This window comes from Pezoporus wallicus, unplaced genomic scaffold, assembly GCF_028554395.1.
Source record: "Pezoporus wallicus isolate ANWC-B61680 ecotype Strahan unplaced genomic scaffold, APGP_CSIRO_Pwel_v1 scaffold_6446, whole genome shotgun sequence".
NCBI lineage: Eukaryota > Metazoa > Chordata > Aves > Psittaciformes > Psittacidae > Pezoporus > Pezoporus wallicus.
Window position 1 is genome coordinate 4,618,856 of NW_026636264.1, and position 9,754 is coordinate 4,628,609.

Here is a 9,754-nt window from a genome sequence, read left to right on the forward strand (position 1 = left end):
TAATTATACTCAAAGGGCAGGTAGAAGACACCTATCGATTTGAATTTTTATTAAAGAGCTTAACAAAGACCACTGTCCAAAAATAAAAACCTAGGAGAGTGGGATCCTTTCCTTCAGTATCCTGAATTCAGCCACAGAGTTACTTCAGTTATACTGAATAGTTCAGCTACAAGAAAAATGAACTGAAAATTTCAATACCAATGCAGAATTAGTTGTTGTTATTAAAAATGAAACTAATGGCTCAGGACTGAATTTATACCTGAAATATACCATGTACCTGGCAACCACTATAGGTGACACATCATCAGATATTAAAACTCATTACATGGTAAACTACTTTTCCTTTTGGTTGGCATAGAAGTGTGACAGGTGCAGTAGGATGGGTGTAAAAAGAATCACTGCACTGTCCTCATCAAAAAGAGCAATAAAGAGAATGACTGCAGCAGACTGTGTTTGAATAAAAAACACTTTCGTGACAGATTTTAAAAAGCAGAAGGAGAAGCTGCAGACTTACGCTACAAGTGTATCTGAGGGAAAATAGCTATGTGTTGAGACAAAGATTATTTCAGATATTCTTTCAATATATGTTGTTAATTTCCACATTATTTTGGCAAAGGTCACAAGGTGTATTTTAAGAAAAAAATCAGGAAGCAACTTCTCTCTTTTTGGAAGAAGTAAAATGTGAGGGGTTTTACAAAGTACAATAATGCAAACACGGTCTGAAAAATATATTTTATTGTTAGGGTATAAGGCTATTCAAATTATACCAGTTAAACTGCACTGCCCTGCTACTTCAGTAGCATTATTATTTTAGAAGAAAGCCATTCAAGTCAGAATAATGTGACATTCAGCAAACTGCCTTTAAATGAACTGCCGAAGCAGTAAACATTTTCTCTCTAAAACTAACAAAAGGTTTGTGGGTAGGTACAAAACTTGTTTACTATGATCAGCTTAAGTCAAGAGCTCTGCTGTTCTTTCTCCAACCTGTCTGCAAGGATCTGAATCTCAAGAAAACTCTACTTTTGTACATTTACAGTGATGCAGGCACACTTACCACTTAACAAAACTTAAACTCATGTTTTTGTTCTGTGTGTTCCCACATAGACCATGCCACACCTAGCTGCTGTATCAGAAGTAGTACCATAACTGTATTCCTGTTATGCAGAAAGATGAAAGATAGTAAAAAATTACTTACGAAAACAGATCAAACCATTGCTGTTTTGTGACAGACTCCTGACGAAGAAGTTTCAGAACGATAGGGCGCATGAAATCCCATTTGTCTTCAAACTGAAGCGAACCTTTGTTCTGAAAAGAACAAAAAAAAATACTGTTAATAAAACATTTTCTTAAACTTATCTCTAAGGATTGCACTTCCTATGGTAAACTTAAAAATATCTTCTGAGGTGTCTCCCATAAGCCAGCCTTTGAGCTACACCACCACAGCTGAACAGCACTTATCACAGTGTTTATTACTTTAAAATGAGACAGAGCTATTACTTGTTTCTTAGAGAAGCCAGACTGCTAACTTTTTGCTTTATTCACTGCACTAGCTACAATGCAACAAGTTCTAGCAAGTGTTCTTCACCTGTTAATGGAGTTATAAATGGACAACATAAATGATAGTCAGCTTTGCTGCCCCAGCCAGGATACATGCAACAAAAGTCATGAGGCAGAGTTGGAAATCTGTCTTGAATGAATTACCATTGCCAAAATGGCAGCCAGGAATCAGGAATAGCACCTGTGGATGCTGCCATGTACCCTTCTTCTCCGCTGCGCATTTGGAGTCAGCAGCAAAGAGGGAGGAAGTAAGCAGAGTGATGTAGGAGCTGCTGTACTACAGACTCCCTTCCTGTGGGTTAACTGGCCGTAGGCAGTTTGATGGCCAGGACTACAGCTGATGCAGATGAAAATGGTTTCCACCATTCTGAAAAATCTAATCCAAGGTAGATTTTTTCAATCCTATGGTAAATATTAAGGCAAAACTACAGAAATTAAATGCTCCAATATAATTCTGATTATTTAAAAAAAATATCACTGCAGTAGACAGGCTTCCTTTATTTAAAAAAATAAACAAAAAAAACCCAAACCAACAGCTTTAAAAATCACTATTTGCTTACAGCTCTACATTTTTAAAAGAAAAACCTGCAATTAAAAAATAAACAGTTGATTGACAGCTCTGTGGCAGAAATACTACTGGTTATGTGCAATGTTATCTTCCAATGCACTGTTTACTTTTGAACAGATCATTGCCTTGGCCAGTACTACTACATTTGACACAATTCACTTCACATGCACCAAATAATACAGTCTAACTGCTTGAAATTCTGACAAGTGCGCTGTTCTGCCACTAACACCTCTTCAGATAAACAAGCACAAGCAGCACCACACGTTCTCTAAACCATCTCCTTCTGATTAATTTCTACATGGAAATTTACAATTAAATCTGTCATTTAGTATTCAGAACAAGCGCAGTTTGGAAACTGTATCCCCTGCTACTCTAAAGTGCAAAGATGTCTCATCTTCCAGTTAAAAAGATGCAACAGGAATCACAGTAACAATTTTTATAGCAACATCACCTGGAGGCCTCACAGGATTATCATACCATTAGGTACTGAACATGGGCTTCACAGAAGCACCCAGTTTGATGAAGCTTATAATTCTTTTAACATTAAAAAAAAAAGGAAAATAAATTATTTTCCAATTAGAGAGAGACTTTTGCCTGTTCCCTTCCACTGTAAAAAAAAATTTGAATGCATCATCTTTGAAAATGCTCAACTACATGCTTCCTCCCCAGAGAGCCAGCTTTATAATTATTCCCTAAACTTTGAGGAGTTGTTCTCATCTTTCCTAGTCCTGTGAAAATGGTTAGTTTCTACTTGTAGATGCTTCTGTTCCCAGTCCCCTTTTGCAGGATAATGAACTTGAAAGACCAGCTACTGTACAGTTAGAAGTTGTAGAAAAGACATTATAAAATAAGTAAAACCAACTTCCTCCAAAGTTTTCCTTTGGAGTGAAACTTCAGAGTAGATCCCATAAGTTTTCTGAAAGAGGTAAAAAGCCTGTTCTGCAATTTTGGAGAAGTGCAATCCAGCCCTTTGCTGAAAAGAGCTGAAGATAAAAAATAAATTCTCTTTGTGAATAAGACTAGTAAAACATGAAGGGGGGGGAGACATTAGGCTGTCTTCTACCTCATTCGAAGAAGCACACATAAAACTCCATTTCAGTTGTAAAAACTCCATGTGCACTTGTAATGAGCATGTACCTACTGTAAAAGAATTTCCCAAATAAAGCTTTGCAGAAAATGCCATTAGAGAAGTTTAGAACTCTGTTTTCTATACATACAGAATTTTTTTTCACTTCCCTCTATATTAGACAGAAGAGGAAATAAAACTAATGGATTAAAAATTCCACTCAAACTCTTACTTATGGGCAATAAAGGATTCAGCATCCTCTAGACAGACACAAGCTTCCCTGACCTACCATTCTTGTGCTGAAATTACAAAAGAAAGAGTGCATACTACCACCTACTGTGTGCCACTCACATTCATTAATTCTACCCCTAGTAGGGCATCAGACAACAAAATTTTATAATGGCAGAGGAAGTCAAACAGTGGTAACTCTTACTTGTGACCAAAGTCACACATACACCAGTGGCACAGACAACACCAGGGACCCATGGGTTCCTACAAACCCATGCAACTTCTGAGCTGTATTTCCTGGGTAATTTGTTTTTCTTAGCTTGTTGCCTCAAACCGCAGCTCCCAAGGGAAGGAATTCACACCTTAACAAAATAAAATTACTCCACTTACCCAATCTTCTCTGAAAACAAGGATGATGATTGATAGCCATACCCTTGCAAAGTGACTATTCTAGGAGTTTCAAATGTAATCCTTTGCAAAATAATTCCACTTAACAAATATTTTATGTTTCCAAAGTCACTTCACTAAGTTTGATCAAAGAGATTTAAAGTTCCATTTTAACACTAAACTTCACTTGAAATACATACTACTTCAAACACTATATTGAGCTATATACTACAACTTTACTCTTCAAACTTACTTTTCCCCTTTTCCTCACTTTTATGCAGAAGCACCTAAACATAGTATTTTAGGATAGCAGGTAAAAAACCTGTTGGTGGGTATTACATAGAATTAGTAAGTGATGCAAGTGGAATTGTTCCACTAACCAGTTTTTCTGATTTGGGTATTATCGCACAATACAAAATTCCTCACCTTAACTGTAAGCAAGTTGAAAAGCAGCACAGCAGGCATGGAATATGGTACAAGAGCCTAAATAAATGTGGAATGTAACAAAGCAAGGCAGTATGATGTGGCCTCTAAGCCACTGTCCCTCTGAACCTTCAAATGTCTATTTGGACATTCCGGTCTCTTTAGTGTACACTCTATAACACAGTACACTTTCAGGCCACATATAAATTCAGCCCTAATCTCCATCAGATGCTCTAAACTGTACTGTAAGAAACCCAACATTCTTGTTATACATGTTAGCTATATATAACATCTTCACCATTACTACTTCACCATTTACAGATGATAGATTTATATTAAGGTTAATTCCCAGAGGGATGAAATAGGAAGTACAAGGTCCTAGACTGAAATAAGCATGAAAATTCACTGTCTGATTAATCCCTGCTACCAGCACCTTTAAAAGTCAGTGTAGTGATAGCACTGAAGTTACTACACAAAGCAGAAAAACTCCAGAAAAAAAGCTCTGCTATTTAACTAACCGGCGTGCAACTTCTAGTGGATATCCTAATTGGAAAAAGCCAGGAAGAAGCAATGTTAAAACACAGATCTGGAATACTTACTTTAAGTTGAAGAGTTCCAAAACTTCAGATCTGTTTCCAGTTGTCAGTGACACAGACATGACAGTAAAAAAAAACCCACCAATCCCACTTTAAACCAATGCAAAGGTAAATAATGGTTCTCATTTCACTTAAACCTACAGAAAATCTGCTGCTTCATTTGCTGCTTCTCTCCTAACGCCAGGCTCAAGCTGCAAGTCATCTTGCAAGGACGGACTCTTCCATTTGCTGGCAGCCCCAGTAAAGCTCTACAGACATGTAAAGATTAGCCAGCATGGATACAACTATGGCTTTTCTTTGTGCTGCAATAAGCTGAGGTGCTCTGTACCACAAACTGCAGAAACACTCATGTATCTTCACATCACGAGTGAATTGGTTTAGACTACCTTGCCACTGCAAAGGCAACAGGTTACTAGTCCAACACACCTCCCAGAATGAAGTACCCCACTTTAAAAGTGCCCAAGTCAAAGGTATGTTGAGAGAAGAAACTCTGGGGGACTGGCCTCATAATGGCTCATCTACAGGAAAGCCATGACCTCAGTGTGGGAGAACAGTTCTGCACAGTAGGGTTCACACTAGCTTACCATGTCATAGCTAGCTCTTACTAACTACTTCAACATTTTTGCCACATTACAGCTTGTTGTATCTCACCAGGATTCAGCATATGATAGGTCATTTTAATTTTGCATTTAAAAGAATGCTCTCTGAGAATACGCTTCTCACTAAAAAAAATATTTACAATTAGGAAAGTCATGCACTAGTGGAGTTCAAACAATGCCCTTTAAAATAACATCAGTCAGGTTTGGATTCAGCTAGTACCCATTACTGGAATAAGAAGAGTACTACACTTCATTTTCTCAACTATGCAGGAAGCCAAACAAGGATGGGTAAAAAACAGAGAAAACTCTTAGTTCCTGTTTATCCTAGCAAAACCAAGACTTGTCTAAACCAAATTTAAGATTTGATTATGCAGGCTCATTTGGAAATTATATGAAAAAAACCCTTACAGATTTTAACACCTCTTCTTTCTCAGCCAGGGATTTTTCTGTGCTGAGACATTGCTTTTTTTCCCAAAACATTAAAGCAGAACACATGAAGCACTGCCAATCAACACCAACCTGGAATCAACAGTTTCTCTGAGAGCACTCTGATGAGCAGAATTAGGGAACAAAAGACTTCATCTAGTTCGAACACATTGCTTTATTGTGTCATTATAAATGAAGTCAAATCACTGTAAAATCTTTCCTTTTGTAATGCAGGGTTCATACATTACTGTCGTTAGAAAACTCACTAATTAGTAAGTTATAGTGCTTAAAACACTCCAAGTGACCAGGAAGCCCTGTTTTAGAATAGGTATCCCTGTGGCATTTTTCCCAAAACACACTGTGCATATATATATATATATTGCTGTCAACATAAAATACTCATGATTCAAAGGCCAGTTGCAAAAACATGACTAGTCAACACAAAGGCAAGAGTTCAGCAAGAGTAATCTCACAGAATCAAGGACTTTGACTCTATTTTCACTCAGTGTACGCTTACTATTATTTCAAACCAGCTGCAGTGGAATGCTGACATACCTTTCAGGCCTGCTCCTTCTGTCTTCTACAGGCTATACAACTACACGTGTCTGGTCAAAGCACGCATTGGTGTCTCCACAGATACTTAAACATATAGCAAAGAGATGGACTAAATCATTAACAAGTAGATAAGACTGTCTGTTCCCTGCTCCAAAACCACGCTCTTCCACAAAAAACACATTTCTTCTTATGCGAAATTATTCTTTTCACCAGTGTCCTTGGATTCTTCAATTTTATTTTTTCATGTTAAGTCTTATCTGCTAAAAAATCGAACTACTTAGACATAAAAATATAGAGAAATTAAATTCATTTCAATTACATTTCAATTTCGGTAAAGACTTTTAATATCTTACTAATACTAAACCCTTTTTTTGGATACCAGGAAGAAAGAAGGTTATCAATTATTTCTCATTTCTTCACACTGATCATCTCCGAGTAACACAACCAGCAGTTTCAGACCAAAGCTGTACTTTCAATATAGGTCAGATTGCTAAAATGTAAGCAGCACTCCTTCGGAATCACATTTAACTATAATACATAGTGTTGACCACATGTATAGGTCTATGTTCACACATATTTTAAATTGCTAACGGATAAAGGGAAGCAGATGGCCTTCCCAAGGCTCTTCACCTTAACCTGATGTTCTAGGAACACCTTCTGCAGACACTAGTTAGCAGTTGTTTAGAGTAGGCCTGTCTGCCATATGCCGGCATGGCCTCAAAGGCCACATACACAGTCTTCTCCACACACATGCCACAAATACCAGGGCAGGCAGCCCTGAGCTCCAGTGCTGGACTGTCTTACTGAAAACTCCTGTTCAAACCTACAGGGGGTCACCGATACGGCACCGAGAGCGGGGAAAGTGCTTCAAAACGTCTGCCTGTAAGAGCAAAGCTGCTTAACGTAAGCGAAAGGCCTCCAGGAGTTCTTTGCAGAAAAACTGTAGTTAACATAACCGATGGAATACGGTGGCACTCCAAACAACACCACCTGCCAGCGGCGAAGACATTTTTCAACTCTTTGTTAAACTTAAAACTCATTTTCCGTACACCCAGGTCTTTTAAATAAACAAAGGGACGACTCCGTACCCTGTCTAACTGCACGACGCAACGCTGTTTCCCAACGACGCGTGTTTGGGAGGAGAGCGCAGGGGTGGGGTGCGGGGTGCCGGCACCCAAGGGGCCACCGGCCGGACCGGGCCGAGGCCGGCGGTCCCGCACTGAGCGCGGGGCCGAGGCCGCTCACCTGAGAGAGGGCCGCGGCTCCCGCTCCCGGGAGCGGCAACTTCGGGGAGCGACGCCCGCGGCCTGCCCCCGTCCTATGGTCTGCCCAGCCCGGCCGCCTCAGCCACACGCCGGGCCCAGCCGGCGGTGGGGCAGCCCTGGTAGCCCGGCCCCCGCCGCCTGCCTCCTCAGGCAGAGAACGGCCAGGCCCCGCTCTCACCTTTAAGAGATTAGACGTCGCCATGATCCCCCCCCGCGGGGCCTCCCCGGCCGGCGGCGGCTCCTCTCCCCGAGCTCGGCTCGGCTGCCCCCGGCCGCTGCCGCTTTACATGGCCCCGGGCCGACCGCCCGCCCGGCCAGACCCGCGGCGGCGGCAGTAGCAGCGGCCGCACCGTTGGGCTCCCCTGCCCGCGAAGAAGGCCGGTGCCAGGCTCAGGGCGCTCGGCAGCACGACCGACTCGTTGCTCCGCACGCAGCCGCCCCTTAGAGCCTCATGGCGGAGTCCGGGCAGGAGGCGCTCGGCAGCAGCCGCGACTCCATGGAAGGGGCCGGCCCACATGATGCGGCGCCGCGCAGCCGGCCCCGCCGCCGAGAGCGGCCGCTCGAGCTGAGGGCTCTGCCTGCAGCGCCCCCTGGCGGCCCGCCGCCGTCGCCGCCCGCCCTGCACTGCCGAGCTCAGCCAGCCGCGGGGGGGCCTTTGCCCTCAGGGCCCCCCGGGACGCGCCCTGGTGCGGAGCCCCCGCGGCTGCGGAGGGCGCCGGGCAGCGCCCTGGAGAGACGGCGGGCGGCAACCGTGCGGGGCGGCTCTGCCCCCTCAGAGACATCCCCCCACCAAATATCGCCCTCTGATCCCAGTGCCTCCTGCCGGCAAACACACGGGAAGTTGGGAGACGTGAGCAGAGGCCCAGGTTTTACAGGGGGATGCAGTGACAGGACAGGGGGAATGGCTTTAAACGGAAATAGGGGAGATTTAGGCTAGATACAAGGAAGAAACTCTTTCCTGTGAGGGTGCTGAGGCACTGGCACTTGTGCCCAGAGAAGCTGTGGCTGCCCCATCCTTGTTAGTCTTGAAGGCCAGGTTGGATGGGGCTTGGAGCAAGCTGCTCTAGTGGAAGGTGTCCCTGCCCGTGGCAGGGGTTGGACCTGGATGAAGTTTAAGGTCTCTTCCAACCCAAACCATTCTATGATTCTATGAAATTCAGTGTGGCCGAATAATGTGGTTTGTAAGCAGAGAAATAAATATCTTTGCTGCCAGAGGCTGGCAAGCATGGCCCCCACCCCAGCTCACCGACCCCATTGCTGTGAGGCTGCTGGTGATGCCACACCTGCCCATCTGCCTGGCTGTTGGGAGTGCTTCCAGCAGAAAGCACCAAACACTCACTGGCACAGATCTGTGTTTTGTGACACCAAGTCATTTCCTTACACCCAAATCTCCAGCTAAGCCGTCACTCCTCCTGCCAGTTCTCACAAGTTTTTGATTTAGTAAGAAAAGTTTGGGTGTAGGTACTTTTTAGGAGGGATTTGGAAACTTTCAGGTTTTATATAGGGAAAAAAAGAATTTTACTTTTCTATTAAAATGTTTAGCCTCCATCTAAAATGTGTCCTGGAAAGCATTTCAAGGAGCTTTCTCTTACAGGTTAGGAAACCTGCAAGGTGATGCCATCCAATCCACCTGCCCTGCTGCATACCACCTGGGTGGACAGCCCTACTGCCTACCGCTGGGGATGACTGCTCCCATGTCTCTTCTAGGTAGTGGGTGAGGGACATGACCTGAAGATTCATGTTATAGGGGATAGGGACCCCGAGGTGTTAGAAAAGTTGTAATAAAACAAGTACACTATGGAACTTTTGATAATGCTGACTGAATATGGTCTGCAGCTGTATTAATTAATTAGGTTAGCCATATTAAAACCTTTTCTTAATTGAGCAGTAAAAAGGAGGTACTGAATAATTTCCTGTTTTGACAAAGTTTCCAGCTTCTGAATGCTTCAATTAGTTAATAATTCTTTTCTTTGCTGTTATTATATACTGTGTGCTCTATACTATGTTTAAGTATATCATAAGAAAAACCCCAGCGTGACCAGCAGGTCGAAGGAGGTGATCCTGCTCCTCTACTCTACTCTTGT

The 9,754-nt window shown here is 42.8% G+C and overlaps 1 protein-coding gene across 1 annotated transcript in view; it reads right to left on the reverse strand.

Moving 5' to 3' along the window:
- CUL5 (cullin 5) overlaps positions 1–8,217 on the reverse strand; it is a 29,237-nt gene extending 21,020 nt beyond the window's left edge. Inside the window, exons 1-2 of the mRNA XM_057399720.1 lie at positions 7,849–8,217; positions 1,196–1,305 (exon numbers count right to left, since the gene is read on the reverse strand). Of these exons, the coding sequence (XP_057255703.1) occupies positions 1,196–1,305; positions 7,849–7,872 (134 nt within the window). The 5' untranslated portion in view covers positions 7,873–8,217. The remainder of the gene's footprint in view (positions 1–1,195; positions 1,306–7,848) is intronic.
- Positions 8,218–9,754: the final 1,537 nt, after the last annotated feature.